Source organism: Typha angustifolia, chromosome 5, assembly GCF_048772165.1.
Source record: "Typha angustifolia cultivar Huaian chromosome 5, ASM4877216v1, whole genome shotgun sequence".
NCBI lineage: Eukaryota > Viridiplantae > Streptophyta > Magnoliopsida > Poales > Typhaceae > Typha > Typha angustifolia.
This window is the reverse complement of record NC_133243.1, coordinates 6,138,468-6,155,013: the sequence shown is the minus strand read 5'-3', so window position 1 is coordinate 6,155,013 and position 16,546 is coordinate 6,138,468. Positions and strand designations below refer to the sequence as shown.

General features: G+C 37.8%; 3 protein-coding genes across 4 annotated transcripts; all 3 read right to left on the bottom strand.

Moving 5' to 3' along the window:
- Positions 1–43: 43 nt before the first annotated feature.
- LOC140760108 (probable GTP diphosphokinase RSH2, chloroplastic) lies at positions 44–3,351 on the bottom strand. The gene is made up of 6 exons (XM_073096921.1): positions 2,595–3,351; positions 2,171–2,356; positions 1,479–1,939; positions 1,158–1,316; positions 733–1,084; positions 44–494 (listed from the first exon to the last, which is right to left on the bottom strand). The coding sequence occupies exons 1-6, from the start codon at positions 3,117–3,119 to the stop codon at positions 207–209; spliced, it is 1,971 nt and encodes a 656-aa protein (XP_072953022.1). The 5' UTR covers positions 3,120–3,351; the 3' UTR covers positions 44–206.
- A 1,902-nt stretch (positions 3,352–5,253) lies between these two features.
- Positions 5,254–8,170, bottom strand: LOC140760109 (putative pentatricopeptide repeat-containing protein At3g08820). 2 transcript variants are annotated; one of them, XM_073096923.1, is made up of 3 exons: positions 6,086–8,170; positions 5,855–5,978; positions 5,254–5,663 (listed from the first exon to the last, which is right to left on the bottom strand). In XM_073096923.1, exon 1 carries the CDS (start codon positions 8,134–8,136, stop codon positions 6,265–6,267), a length of 1,872 nt encoding a protein of 623 aa, XP_072953024.1. In that variant the 5' UTR covers positions 8,137–8,170; the 3' UTR covers positions 5,254–5,663; positions 5,855–5,978; positions 6,086–6,264. The 2 variants fall into 2 exon arrangements, with proteins under 2 accessions (XP_072953024.1, XP_072953023.1); XM_073096922.1 differs by lacking the exon at positions 5,254–5,663 and having other exon boundaries at positions 5,682–5,978.
- Positions 8,171–8,717: 547 nt separating this feature from the next.
- LOC140760559 (large ribosomal subunit protein uL15x-like) lies at positions 8,718–10,657 on the bottom strand. The gene is made up of 2 exons (XM_073097564.1): positions 10,149–10,657; positions 8,718–9,032 (listed from the first exon to the last, which is right to left on the bottom strand). The coding sequence occupies exon 1, from the start codon at positions 10,591–10,593 to the stop codon at positions 10,150–10,152; it is 444 nt and encodes a 147-aa protein (XP_072953665.1). The 5' UTR covers positions 10,594–10,657; the 3' UTR covers positions 8,718–9,032; position 10,149.
- Between the last annotated feature and the right edge of the window lie 5,889 nt (positions 10,658–16,546).

The following is a 16,546-nucleotide window of genomic DNA, read 5'->3' as shown; positions in this document are numbered from 1 at the left end:
GAGCTATAACTTGAAACAACTACACAATATTAACACAGCAGAATAACAACTAATTAAATTTCATTTATTGAACCTCGTTTTACATTTTGAGATGGGTATAAAGAATAACTATACATTTCAAATAAAAATGGGTTAAAAGAATAATATATATACAACAATTAAAATGACGAATTTCAACCAGTCAACTAAGTAGATATAGTCATTCCTCATCTTCTCCAGCTGACCTGGCTGGTGCCGGAGTGTTCTCCCTTGTACATTCGTTGGATTTCCTCCCTATATTCCGTCAAGGACTCGGGTGGAAGGGCCGGGGTCAGCTCCACCACATCCCCCATATGCAGCTTTTGACTGAGGTTATTAACAGGCTCATGATTCAGTCTTGGTCTCAACTCTTCTTTTAGAGCAAACATGTAAGGCGTCCATCTTGAGCTCTCTACCCCAACTCTTTCCAACAGATCCATCACAGTTGAATTCACAGGGAACTCCTGTACAGACATCTGAAACCACAAAACTCCATGTCAAACATCTGAATAATGTCATTAACTTGGATATGTATTTTAATTTTAATTTTTGGTGAAAATTCCTTAATGTGAGAGCATATCTATCCTGACTAATTCATCCTCAGTCCATTATAACCTTCGAAATGTCAAAGGAGTAAAGGGCAAAGGCGAGATCAGATATTAGATAGCAATACTTATTAATCATGCAGACCAACATATCAAAGAGAATGATTACCTTCTCATTTTCCAGCATGATGATGAATATGGGCCCCTTATGGTTGCAATGTTGTGTGTATGAAAAGGGACAGTCATTGGAATGAAAAGGAAATGGACATGGAGGCCTAATCTTATTAGAGTCGCCAAAAGATGAGGACCGATCATTGTCCATTGCCTCACATTGCCAAGTAACAACCCATCTTGCCCATTCCACCATTTGGAGCACAAATGAATGCTTGCAGGTACCTTCCTTGTATCTCCAATGAGCAGCAAATCCATATTCTGCTTGGAGATGCATCTCCCTTGTTCGGATCTGAACTTCCAGCGGGAGATTGTCTTCACTCAGAACAACAATGTGCAAAGACTGGTATCTGCAATTAAAATAATCAGCGGAGAGTCCCAGTAGGACATTAAGTCATCGTATAAAGATGTTCCATTACCTACCCATTTAGTTTGGGACGAGCAATATAGTCCTTGAACCTCCCAGGAAGTTCAGGCCATAACTCACGAACAACATCAAGTGCTCTATAACAGTCTTCTTCATTCTCAACTATCAAGCGTAGCCCATGAATGTCATGTATCTCATCCATGCTTAACTTCTTCCTGAAAAAAAATGTTTTAGAAAATTAGTTAGCCTTGCAACATAGTAAAACTATAGTCAAGTTCCTATTAGACAACTTTCTGCTGTATTGGAGAGGTGCAGATAAGATCATAAGACATGAAATCTAAATGGAGACTTTGTAAACAGAAAGAAAATCTGCTCACTTTAGCATCTTGATGTAAATACTGTACAAGCTCTTATTTCTTCCAGATAGAACATGATAAGGAAGGCCTTCATTATTGAGACCTTCATCCAGTTTTTCTAGAGCAGATGCTATAAGTGCTTCATCACAGGATTTCACAAGCTTGGAGGTCAACTCTTTATGCTGCTCTGGATTTAGATGCTTGAAGCAATTATTCTCCAGCTGCTCCTTCCAACTGAAGATCCCTAATCTGTTAGCCAAAGGCACAAAAATCTCCAATGTCTCCTTTGCAAATCTCTGTTGTTTGACAACAGGTAATGCTTCTAAAGTCATCATGTTGTGTAGACGGTCTGCTAGTTTTATAAGAACAACTCTGGCATCAGCCATCGCAAGAAACATTGTGTGTAACCTGTCGGCCTCAACTGTTCTTCCTGCAGTATTGTTATCACGAGCAAGCTTGCTTAACTGGCTTAATTTTGAGACCTGAATGAATGGCAGAGAAGTAAAGAATGTGAGATGTTCGGGCTCATCTATATAAGTCATACCCAGAGGTAACTGATAAACAAAAAAGAAGAGGGATTAAACATAAGATTACATTCCAGTAGTTCAATTATGAATTATCCCCCAACTAAAAATTTGGTTCAAACCAAGTAAGTTTTAAACACTCTTTTTTACCAAAGCATTCCCAATAAAACTGACAGAAAAGGAGCATACCCCTTCAACAAGGTCAGCTACACTTGCTCCAAATATATGGAGAATGTGATCATAATCCATGAAAGAATCATCTATTGCATCATGTAACAGCCCTGCAGCAACCACCGTAGCATTAGCCCCAATCTTTGCCAATATAACTGCAGTTTCCACGCAATGCTGCAAGTAGGGATCTCCGCTCGCCCTCATCTAGTTGAAAAACCAAGTGAAACCCAATTCAATTCAGTAACTTAGATACTAATAGAAACAATACTTCAAAAAGAAACCTATAATGAATTCAGAGTTCTTGAACATCCTTCATCAGAAATCGCTTTGTAAATTGCTAAGAGCGACGCCCAGGCTACCAAGGCCGCATCTTTCTAAATCGGCAGGAAACAGAAGACCCAATTCATCTGTACAAGAATGCGAAAAAAAAAAATTCAATCACCTGGCCTCTGTGTGCCTTCTCAGCTTCATAGAATGCCTTCACCACCATCTCCTCGCAAAAAATCTTATGCCTTTCTTGAGCCCCAGCGAGCAATTCCTTCACATGGGGCTCACAAAAGGTCTCCACCTCTACCAGCCTCTCATCCAACTCAAAACCCAAGACCCCACCTTTACACGACGGAGCGTAATCTAAGCACGAACCCAAGGCATTCGTTACGAACCCATTAAATAGCCGATCTCTTCCTGCTCTCCAGTCGCTTCTAGGACATCCACCTCCGCCATATGAGGCCGGTCCATGGAACACGGATACGGGGCTATGGCTATGGTCTCGGCACTTGAAGGGCGAGGAAGAGTAGGAGATCGAGCTACCCAGATCATCGGATCTCTCGTTCCATAGCAATCCGACCTCGTCGGAAAAGCCAGAGGACACGTGGCGGCTAGCGGTGGCGGAGGAGAAGAGGCAGGAGAGGCCGCCGACGTAGGAGGAGGAGGACGGCGGTGGAAGGGCGATGGCAGCGACTGACATGGTCGTCAGAATCCTAGATTCTTCTCTCTCTCTCTCTCTCTCTCTCCCTCCAACTTTAATGGCGCAAATGGAAGATTTAGCAGCACAAAGGTTGCAGCTTTCGTCCTGGAATGGAGATTGGAGACCTAATCTGAGAAGAGGAACTAGGATTTGGAGGAAAGGAAGAAGCTTTAAAGAATTCAGGTACGATTTGGAGGCCGAGTCCTAACTAATATAGAGGCGAGTGAGATTGAGAGAGTGGTCAAAGGAGAAATGAGACAAAGGAGAGAGGTGCTTGGAAAGTTGTGCAAGGGAGGAGAATCTTGGAGTACCCGAAACAACTCAGAATGACGGAATTGACCCTTTGAGTGGATCTTAAAATATTTGCGATTTAGCCTTCCTTTGCCGTGTTGAAATGAGATTCTCACCCTTGCAGCTTCTTCTCGCTTCTACTTCCACATCAAGGACTTTTTATTTTGTTAACAGTGACTGACACATAAACTAGTGGAATATTACCACTCCATTATTCAGTAATCATTTAACCTTAATCCATGCTTCTCATATTGACAACCGGACATCAATTCAACTATTTGAGATCACCATCCTAAATTTATTATAACACTTAAATGGATTTTTTTATTAAACACTAGACTCAATCAATGTCTACAAAGAGAATTGAATCCATAACTTCCATCATAAGTCTTATTACAAAACTATAGTGTACCAACCACCTAGAAGAAATAAGTATTATTTAGGAATAATTAAACTTACTTACCTAAACTATTTCGACACAATTTTCAACAACGAAAGATAAAATCTCTCAGGCACCACTCTCGTCCCTTTTAAGTTACAATCACTTAAGTCATTTTAACATTATTTTTTTTTTCTCATAGTACCATCATAAGATAGAAGACGTTACATAGTTGACACAGCCAAGAGGGCCCCCCCAAAGGAAAAAAACTGAGAGGATTTATTTGAATATGGGCAACGACAACTCAACGGGTTAGAAAATTATTTCATATTTTAGCTACGGATGCATAGAAAATTCAAGAATCTCCAACTGTTTGTATGACACGCTATTAATGATATAAATAACGTCTTAGAAGTCGCCTAGGATGTTTCCAGTCCTTCCTAAATATTGTAACCTCATAGGACCCTCCTTGCAGCTTAAGATTTCCTTCCAGAAAGAGGCACGTGCAAGTAGAAATGGTCCAACACTACTAACGGCAAAGAACACGTGTCAAGCGTAGCCACGTTTTCGCCCTCGTCCAGCCACGTTTTGTCTCCACGCAAGCTGGTAGCAGTCGGCGTGACGGCTCGTGGTTTGCGTGCCCACCGGCTCTCCCCACCCCCCCTAGCCCCCAATTCGTTCCACGCATCTACACCTGATTGGCTGCTTCCCTACCAGACAGGATCCAAGGGCGAAACGGCGTTTTAACTGTCACGTCTGTGTATACCTATACTAGTTTTGGACTTCAAAGAGTTTGTTAACAACACCCCCCATCTAGAGATAGATGCACCAATCTGATATGGAAATGTTCAGCTCGATCTTTGTCTACCATTCTCCGATTCCGTATCATGAATGTGCTGATCCATCTAGCGAGGATTAAGTGCATGCCAATCCCTTTAGAGTTTATCTTAACACACTATTAGATACACACTAACGTATAGATTACATGTATTTAACAAACTCAATTATAAGATTAAATTAATATGTTGATGCGTATTTGATAATGCATGAAAACTTATCAGTACCTACTTACACCTTATGTTTTTATTATTAACCTTCTCAATCCAATTGACATGTAGATATCTAATTTATATTTGTTCTATATTAAACAAATATAGTATTTCAAATATATTATTTACTTACTATTTGTACTTCTATTAATAAACTAAGAAAGGAAACATTTTGGATCCTTTGTGGTGTCCTCACAAATGCCATCACATAAGTTTATAACAGACTATTTAGTTTAAATAATGATTATCACATTTGTCTATACTAATAATTATCTTTGCATATATTACTTATTAGACGTATTTATAAGGACATGGGAGGACCATTAGCAATTCTCAATCAGAAATATAAACTGAACGCATATATATGCCAAAATGCTGCCCCCCTTTATTCACCCCTAGGATAGATATAAATTAATCCTTCCTACTTGGACCTTGATGTGCCATGTGCTTGATGGACAAGTAGGCGATCCTTGTGGAATTGGAAACAAACTGAAGCAAGTTGGAGGCCACTAAAAATGCAACCAAATTTGACCCAGCTCGTAAGAAGGTCAGACTTGCTTGATGTGTACTACTGTACTGCACGCAATATTTGGGGCACAAGTCACACAACATGCCAAGATTAGGTCAGATCGATTACTCTGGTACAATGTTCACAACCATGTTCTCGGGACAAAGACAAATGCCTTAGATTGGTGTTATACTTACAAAGTAAGGCAAGCTAGTTGACCCAGCTAATAATTGCCACAATAAGCTTCCATATCTCATCCTGGCTTATGGTGCAAGTTAAGTTCTAGTAGATTGATCTTTACTCTTTGAGACAGTCAACTGAATAGATTTAAAAAAGCTATGTTACACATCTGATATTGAATAAAGATGCAATTCAGGGAAATATGTTGCATAGCACGAGATCAGCTGAATTGAGTTAGAACATTAGCACTCCTAAGAATTCGCCATGAAGAAGAAAGACAACAGAAGTTGATGGACATCCGAAAAGAGAATTGGAAAAAATGACATACCTGCAGTTTGGCTCAGCTGTTCTGACAAACATCATTGTGAGGTAACTCAGAATTCCAGGGTCTATAATACAGCGGTGTGTGGGCCTTCTTGATATCCAGATCTCACTGTGATGGCTTACAGTTCCTGGGACGAAAGCAAAGAGTAGATAGAAGAGTATCAGCGACTTATAACAATAACTACTTGCCAGATTAACTTGTATAAAGAATGAATAGCATAAGCAATATCCGTACCAAGAGACTGATGATGATGCTAAATCATCTACAGTACATCATAGTACCTAGTTCTTAACAACAATATGTTGGTAAGACCAGCTTTTCCATCAACTGCTTTTAGTTCTGTGGCTAGTAATGAAAAGTTTGATAGATTCTTAACTATCTTTCAGTATAACCAATCTTCAACAGCCATATTTTTAACGACTTATAAATCTCATCTCTGGAGACAAAGAATTTAGCAAATAATGCAATTTCTCTATTTGAGGATGTGATATAGATCCCACTTGAAACTCATGAACCACCCCATCAATATTGATCCAACTGCATCCCGGTTGCTTCCTTACACCTCTCACTTTCATCAGAGCCCTCAATTCTCCAATTTCATCCCAGTTGTGATCAAATGCATATGCATTAGACAACAAGACATAACCAGCTGAGTTTTCAGGATCTACATCTAAAAGCCTTTTTGCAATATCTTGAGCAACATCTACTTTAGAATGGACCAAGCAAGCCCCTAGAAGAGCTCCCCATACAAGGCCATTAGGGTTAATGGGCATGGTCTCGACAACCTCAAGAGCCTCTTCGATATGGCCAGCACGAGCAAGGAGATCAATAAAAGAGGCATAGTGTTCTAAATTTGGTACCAGCAAAAACTTTCGGCTCATATCTCTGAAGAACCTTCGTCCTTCATTCACCAATCCTGAATGAGTGCAAGCACACAATAAACCAAGAAAAGTCCCTTCATTGGGTTGTATCTCATACTTCTCCATTTCGATAAATAGGTTGAGAGCTTCACCTTCTTGACCATTGGTAGCTAAACCCATAATCATGGCATTGAAAGAGACAGCATCTTTTATAGCCATTTCATCAAAGACTTTCTTGGCTTCTTCTAGGCTTCCACACTTCGAGTACATATCTATTAAAGCAGTCGCCAGAATTTTGTTGGATTCCACAATTCCTTTAGAACTTTTGGATTTCACATACTCATGAGCAAACCTTCCAAGATCAAGATCACCCACTAAAGCACATGCAGAGAGTATGCTAACAATCGTAACATGGTTTGGTCTGGGACTTGAAAGAACACGCATTTGATGAAAAAGATTCAGAGCTTCCATTGGCTTGTTGTTTTGGACGTATCCACCTATAATACCATTCCAAGCAACAACATGTAGACTTCTCCTGCTCTTAATCATCTTATCAAATAACTCTCTACTTTCTTCTATCCTTCCTAACTTTCCATAAAGATAAATAAGAACAGTATCAATTGCATCACCCGAAAGACTATCAAGCTTTTCGCCAAATTTTACAAAACCTTTTACCCATTTCTCAATCTCACTAATATCAAGCTTTGAGCATGCAGATATGACACCAACCAAGGTATCATCCTCTGGCCTTATATTTTCCCCGACCATCCTCATAAACATCATCAATGATTCCTCCACAAATCCAGAGTGAGCATACCCAGAAATCAAGCAAGTCCAACAACAAACCGCCTTCCTCTCCGGCATTTCCTCAAACAACTTACGTGCAGCCGCAACATCCCCAGCACCCTTCCTATAGGCCAAAAGCAACCCATTCGCAACCATAGAGTTCAACTCAAAACCCGATTTGACGACATGGGCATGAAGCTCCCTGACCAAGAGGGCATCTTTAGCGGCATTAGAGGCTTTAAAGAGGAAGGAGAAGGTGAAGTCATTGGCCGAAAGAGAGCAGAGCTTGAGGGATTTGAAGAGAGAGAAGGCCTGGACGCAAAGGCCAGCCTCGGCGAGGACTCGGATAGCAGCGTTGAAGGGGAAGACATTGGGATTGCGGAGGAGGCGGAAGACGCGGAGGGCGAGGGGGATCGGGAGGCGGCCGATGAGACGGGTGGCGACGAGGTTGTCTTGGTGGGCGCCGAGACGGAAGACTCGGGCGTGGATTTGGAGGAGGTGGGGATGAAGAAGGGGGCCTTGAAGGAGGAAGGAGAGAGCTCTGCGATCAGAAGAATAACAAGAGGAATAAGATTTGGAATAAGAGAAGAAGAATGAGGAATAGAAGCATTTAAGCTTTGAGAGGGCGGGAAAGAGCATCTATGTGAGTCGTTTGAGCAATTGGCTGCGAGAAAGGAACTACTGGAACAAGGTGGGTATTATTATATCAACTTGAGCTGTGTGATGAATTTGATTAAAATTGTTCCGCTTAATTTTTGAACTTAAATTCGAAATTCATGGGTTTTAAAGTTATTTTTGGCACAGAGAAATTGAATCACTTTATCTGAAAGACTGAAAGCCAATAAAATAGTTACTCTTGGTTATTCGTATTATGGGGGTCTTAAAATGCAATTTTATTACCAAACAAAATGGCGCAAAATAACCTTTATTAATCAACCCATATTTGAGATTAACCTCTCCGTAACACTGGGAGAAAGAAGAAATATTTAAAAGATGAATAAAGTGTATTAAATATCCAAATGGGAAAGATCTTCAACTTTGCTTAGAGTGATTTTTCAATGTTTGCTTTGCTACGTATCGCAAACCCTTATTAACCTACTTGCGCTCCTTAAAGACGCATGTTGATATTTAAGAGATACAAGCAAAATGCATCAAAAAGAATGAGCTTAGAAGAATAATATAACATGATTTAACAAAACACAGTTGGAACATTGAAATCATATGGCTAACCTCATCACTTCCAAACATTGTGATGATAGCCTTAACAATCAAAAGATACAACTTAAAACAGAATGGTGTATCAAATATACACCTACAAGAAAGTAAGGAGATAATAGCATAAGTGGTTGGAACAGATTGCTCAAATGACAGATGAAAAAAAAACATAAGCAACCATAATCCAATCATTGTTTCAGTCACCCATATGCTCATAATACCAGGTGTACTTTTATAAGCTAAAACTTTATGTTGCTCTCAGGCAAACAAAACTCCTGGACTTGATCAGTGCACTGCAGTCACCTAAGAGCTTCTGGTTGCTGTTCAGGCAAAATGATTCTTTAGACCAACACATCTGTACAAAGTATTATTCCTAGCAGATAACTTCTCATATTAACCAAGTAATCAAACATCAAATTGTTGATACAGAAGCATAATAATTTAAAAAGCAATTGTCATGTTAATTAGTAAAAAATGGCACTTTCCACTCTCATGCGATGTGGTATGCTGCATTATTTAATCAAAGTAGTATCATCATAAACCTGTTCTTGTAGTAGTCTGACTGAGCATTTCAAGTTAATAGCAAAGAATAAGAAGCAAACAGTGATAAACTTTAAAGGTGAAACATCAACAGTTCTAATAGAGGAATTCAAAGAACTACTTAGCAACTAATATATTAGAACAGAATACAATGTCTCCTGTGATGTAAAAATGTATATGAATGCAGATTAATTTGTGCACTTACTATCTATTGGTGCTACCTTTTCTCTAGGCAGTTACTACAAGTTACAACATGAACTGAATGGAAAAGTAGAAGAAAAATACAATAGAGCTTTGATGTTTATCATATTATGTTTATGCATCAAGTAAATGAATTCTAAATAGATACAAATATAAGAAAGAACCCAATTATTCCTATCATTTATAATGTGCACAAATATTTAAATGTCCGGTAATCCTCACACAACATGAAAATTAAACATATCAGATAACAAGAAACTACATAACGTAAGCGACATTCTAACTTTATTAAACAACTAAGATTTTGAACATCCAATAAGCCCACAACAACAATACAAGCATGCCCAGCAACAAGGATAACTAACCAAAAGCAAAGACTACTTGGTGCTGAGAGAAAAGCATGATCAAACATAGACAAGTTTAAATCATACTCACAGACAATTAACTCTTATATAAGAGGATTCATTACCCAAGCATATATCAACACTTCATAAGCACGATCACTTTGCAGAGTGCATATTTGACTCAACTCCATAGAAAAAGAAGTAAAATTTAATTCTTGATAACATAATGAGGCCGAATCCAAGTAGATAGGCAACTAAAATTAAGCTTCCAATACATTACGGAGTCCCAAAATCGAAAGTTTAGAACGCAGAAGCTAACCCAAACCAAAGCAAATCAAGGAAAAGACCAACCCTAGGCAGTGAGCAGCACAGCTCCACCAGCCTCCTTAATCTTCTTCTCCGCAATCTTCGAGACGAGCTTGGCCTTCACAACGACGGGGCGATCCTGGGGCAGCATCCCCTTGCCGAGCACCTTGAAGTACCCAAACTGGGTGACGTCAACCAACGGTGCCTCGCCGGCGCCGGCGGCCTTGGCCTTGACCTCCTCGGGGATCAGGGACCAGAGGCGCTCCACGTTAACCGAGGGGCAGTGGAACTTGTTGCGGAGGCGGTGGAAGTAGCGCATACCTACCTTGCCGAAGTACCCGGGATGGTACTTGTCGAAGAGGATGCGGTGATGATGCATGCCACCGGCGTTACCCCGTCCTCCGGGATGCTTGCGGTGCTTGCCGATGCGACCGTGGCCAGCGCTCACGTGGCCGCGCTTCTTGCGGTTCTTCTTGAAGCGGGTGGTCATTGGATCTAGGGTTAGGGTTTTGGGGGGAGGCGGCGAAAGGAAGAAGAGGGAGTTGGAGGAATGGTGTTCCGCCTCCTTTATATGGGTGTATTAGGCCTTGGCCCAAAACAAACTGGGCTGGCCCATGTGTTTGGGCTCGTCTTACTAATACCAATTCAAAATGTAGTAATTTTTTTTATTTATTTTTGGTGCATATATTTTGGGACAGCCGAAAGAGTAACTAACACCTAGTTAGTTATCCAATAAAAGTAGAAATAAGTTTTTGTTTAATTATATACTAATATAAAGAGACTTATTTTAGAATAAACTTATATTTATTCTAAAAGTGAACGAAGCCTTAAATATTTTATTTATATAAAATATAAATATTTTTTTATAAAAAAAGAGACTGCGAATGACCAAAATATAGCTGATTAAATCGCAACAAAGGATTGAAAACATTGTGGACGCATACGCGCTTATCTAATTCAACTTAGTTGTTAATAAGGAGCTACTATTTTTTTATTGTTTTTTGTTGTTAAGAGGAACTCTATTAGCAAAATTAGGCACAAAACTATGCTTAGTATCAAGGTTGATACCTAGGTAGCATATTCCTAACAATATAATATAGAATCCATCTAAACAGAGGTGAAGACCTGGACTCTCCCCAGGTTAGCAAGCCAATTTATTGGCTATTTGGGGCCCGAGTATACTATAGAAAGTCAAAAGTTCAAGAGAAGAGGTTATTGTTGGTGTGTAGTGTACTTTTCAGTGAGAATTACAAGCAAAACTCTTACTAGCTTTTCTGCCCTGTCCATAAGAGGAGCCTAGCCTTGAGAGGGGATTTGGATCAGATTTTTTGATTGATAACTTAAATATTTGTTCCTAGGTTGACCCATCAATCACTCAGACCGAATTGGATCGGGTTCTAATTATATTAGTATACTATAGCATGTTACCTCCCACTAATTTATAACGGGCTAAATTTTTTTTAAAAAATATTATATCTTACCGGGTTGAGATAATAACCCTCCATAAAAATATTTCAATTATATTTTATTGGAACATACTTATAGATTAATATCTCATTTACTAAAAATTTGATGGAATTAAAAATATTATGGCAATAAATATATATAATGAGCCGAGTGACGGTTAGATTAAAATTGAGTGAGCTGGGTTAAGCCCAATCGTTATCTCTACATCTGCCATACTACTGTCTTTGTGTAACAAAAAATACTCAGTCAGTCTTGACCTCACCACCCAACTACTTAACTAGGCAAGTAAAATTATCTTATCTCCCTTTTATCACTTGGCAAAATAAATGAGCTGCAAGTGCTCAGCTTGGCTTGAGTCTGGTTGAGTTGAGCCTAATTGAAATTTTTTCAAGGTAAGTTTAAGCTAAAGCTAACTTGCTTGAATTCAGCTTAATAAGCTCAATTCAAATATATATATATATATATATCTTCATAACTATTAGATCAAAGATCCAGTAGCTCAGCTTAACATAGAGAAGTTATGTTCGACTCAGTTTGAGAATAAGTTTCTTTTAAGCTTGAGCTCAACTCAAACTTAGTCTAACTAAAAATAACTCTTTTTTTTAACCTTTAGATACAATATGGTGGAAAAAAAAGATTTCTAGATTTTTAAAAATAATTTATCGTACTTTTTTCTTTTAGTTTGGATTAAAATAATAATAATCTTATATTAATATAAATATATGTTTAGAGGGCAATTTTGGGGGTGGTAATTCGTAAGTGGAAAGGCATGAATTCTATAAAAATCTGACATCAAATCAAATAAAATCGTTATAACTTTATTGTTTTATTGTACTTATTGAAATTCATCCGACATCAGTTCAATTCCATATGTTATTCCAAGTAACATATTTAAAGGAATAAGAACAACAAATAAATTGAATTCAAAGAAATTCATGATTTCCAAAATTACTTCTCCATTACTTTTTTCACAGTGGGTTTTATGAGTAAAAAAAAGTCAAAAGCAAGAAACATGGAAACAGAGAAGCAGAAAGAAAGGAGATCAATACAACAGAGTTGAGAGCATTAAGAAAGAATACACTATTGGTCGACTCCAAAACCATAGGAGAGTTCCACGCCAAGAGCTTCACATCGGGCGGCGCGGCGGCGACGGTGAGAATAGCATGAGAGAAGTGAGGTAATAATTATAAAGCAAATAATGAACAACGCTAATACAGCAAAGTAAGAACCTGTTTTTAAAAGTGGAACAAGCACCGGTGCAAAGGCGGGAAGGAGGCGGCCCATGGCGATGAAGGAGAGGAAGAGGCCACCGGTAAGACGGAGAAAAGGATTCGAACCACAGGCTTGCCGGAATTCAGCTACGGCGTCAAAGAATTGTTGGGAAATGGAACCCATTTGCAAATGACAGAATGGTGTATCAAATATACACCTACAAGAAAGTATTTTCTCGTTCGATCTTTTCTTAGACTATACTGGGATTTATATAGTAGTTTGAGGGTCACACTGGGGTCTACAAGTAGCAAAACTTGTATTATGCTAAATCTATTATGCCATAACTCAAGCCTAATATTTTATAGACTAGTAAACAATAACAGCATTCTAGCTTAACTTAAACCCAACCTGATCCAAATGATTAGTGGATCAGGTCAAGAATAAATATTTAAGACCAAACTTGACCCGGCCAGCCCAATCACCTCTAGCCTCTTGGCCCAGGCTCCTCTGATGGATGGCAGAAAAGCAAGTAACTGCTTTGCTTTTAATTCTCACTGAAAATTAGACGTAAACACCAACAAATAACCTTTTCACTTGCATTTTTTTTAAAAACAATTCTATATCATTTTTAAAAGAATAAAAAGAAGAACATCAACAATAATATTAAAAGAAAAATAACTCAAGTGTGAGGAAATCCAAAAATAATCCTATCTTACTAAAGCAAAAATCAAGTGAATTTTCAGTTAATCCTTGCCCGTAAATAGCTTCTGATATTGAACAACAATAGCTTCAGACAAGAACCCACTCTGGTGCTAACTCTCTTTAGTGACCCTCTGCAGGCCCAAGTCGAAGCCCTCACCAAAGCTCGTAAGACGAAGCTCACACAACATCGTGATAGAGAGAGATTCTGAATCCTCTCTACCCACTACTATCCTGGGGAGACAAATGAGCCAATGCATTGGCTTGCTAACCTGGGGACTGGGGAGAAGTCCAGGGCTTCACCTCTCTCTGGATGGATTCTATCCCCTTCCTATTTACCTCTTATATTGTATAGGTGTCAACCTTGATACTTAATAGCATACTTTTGTGCCTATCTTTGCTAATACAGTTCCTTTTAACAATTAAAAAAAATAAACAAAAAGAAAAACAAAGAGTACCTCCAACTAAGTTGAACTAGATTAAGCTCGTATGCGTCCAAAATGTTTTCAATGGACATAATGCGATTTAATCAGCTGGATTTGGTTATTAGCAGAGTTTTTCTTTTCTTTTCTTTTTGTGAAAACAATACAATTCTACTATTCTATTGACTTTAAAGATAGCACAAGGAAGAAGGCTTAGAGGATGCAGAATTAACCTCTCTGTGATGGTGGGAGATTTAAAAAAAATATTTAAGGTTTCATTCACTTTTAGAATAGACATAAACTTATTTCACTTTTATCCAGTATTTTTTATTAATATTTTGGCTTTGAGAAAATATCATTTCAATCCTTCTTTCCATCTCTTTTTCTATTTTTTTTTTCTGTTTTCTTTTCTCATCCATTAGAAATAGTATTTTGGTCATCTGCTAAAATATCTATATTGATTTAAAAACCAAACACCATAATAGTCTAAACAGATATAAATTCTTTCATGCAGATTTGAAAATTTAACATAACTAAACTAGTACGAAAGTTACTCCACAAGTGAACGTAATTAGCAGAGTGTGGAAGAAATTTTCAGCTTTGCTTAGAGTTTGTTTTCGATGTTTGCTTTGTTACTAAAACAAATCCTTTTAATTAACCTATTTGTGCTCCTTGAGAGATACAAACAAAATTCATCAAAATGAATGAGCTTAGAAGTCTAATTAATATAACAAGATTTAGCAAAACACACTGTAGAATATGAGTCATAGTGGCAAAGCTTATCACTTTGAGTCTTTGATACACCGTGATGCTCTCCTTAATAATCAAAAGACACACGACTTCTAAGAGAATGGTGTATCAAATATACAACCTACAAGAGAGTTAAGGAGATAACAGTAGAAGTTATTGGAAGAGATTGCTCAAATGACAGATGAACAAATATGCTCATAATACCAGATGAAACAATTTAAGCTGGCCTGGCCCATTTATTTGGGCTCATCTTACTAATTAATACCAATTCAAAACATTAGTACTTTTTTTCTTTGCATATATTCTGGGACAGCATAGCATTACTTTGTTTGTAGAATGTTCCTAAAGTGTTTATAAGCATAGAATTACTCCTCGGTAGTTTACTCCTCACCTTATTCATCAAAATTGAAGCAAGAATAACTATTATTGTTATAACTCCCTCCCCATTATGCATCTATATTCGAGGAATTTGGTTTGTTTTTTTAAACTTATCATCGAAGGAATATGTATGTTTTCAGACTATTTTGATCCATAGATATGGATTTGTTTTACTCCTAAAAAGAAAGTATCACTTTTGAGGATTCATTCTATCAGTAATTCTCTCTCGGTTGTATCCTCTGGTGGTATTCTTGAATTGTAACCTGTCTAAACTAATGCCATTGAGAAAAGTGAATTGCTTTTGAAAAAATAATTTTTTACAGGCAACATCAAACCTCCACGAGTTGATAGAGAAAGGTGGATTTGACTTGAATATATTCTAACACTCTCCTTTGTTTCTGGCTGTTATGAAACCTTTTGGAGACTTCCACTTAGTCAACTTCTCCATATATACCTTCCAAAGGACAACCATCATTCTATTGGAGCATTGAAACATTGAGATATCCTTGAATGACTTCAGCATTTGCCCAATGATCTAATGTTCTTAACAAGAAGTAATATCTGTGTTCATATTCATGTGCAGAATTGGAAACCAGATGAGGTCAATTCATCTCTCCACCATCAATTTGGCAGAGACTTTTGGAGGTTTGTTGTAAAAACGTCATAATGATGACCTCATCTCTATCATTTCCTTCTGGTTTCTAAATCTAATCCGGGGGCCAAAAGGATATCTTACAGAACTCTGTGGGCTAGTGGCTCATTGGTCTCTGTAAAGAACTACAAGCACCGAATACTGAATAATTTGCAAGTTTACTGAATCATTTGATATAGATTATTCTTAGTACTAATAATTGATTGGAAGCCAAGCAGATGGGGGTAGACTAATCTTGTGTCTTTGACTGCAGTTATGATGTCAATCTGATACAGTAATTGTTGCGTGTGTCACAACTCCGATTGTAAAACTAATCATATGATGGTTTCGTATGGCAAAGATTCTGGATTTGCTGTTAGCTTCAGTATGATGACCTATTTAAATTTAAAATAATAAATGAATGAGATGTTTGATTAGTCTGGAGATTTATTCCTCATGTGATTCTTGCATTTATAGTGTGAATGCACACATCGATGTGCTGCTAATAATCACTTAAGCTTGAATCTATAAGAGAAAAGGAAATGAAAGGGACTTAAGAAGCTCACTTTTTGCATCAACTAAATCACATGAATGATGAGTATTCAGTATCTACCATGGAATAGTTTATATAAGCTTCTTGTCTATGTTTTATTATGCTTACCATCTCTTTATATTCTTCTTTTTGCTGGGTATCTTCTAACTGCTAATCTATCTGTTTCATCTGAAATTTATGACCAACTTTTCCTTTTGTTCTTTATTAATTTTCTTTATTTCAATCTAAAAGTCGGAAATTATGATATTTGTACTCCAACTCTGGAGATTGATAAAAAAAGTTTTGATTGTGAAACAGAAGATGCTTAATTTACTCCATCATACAGACAGAG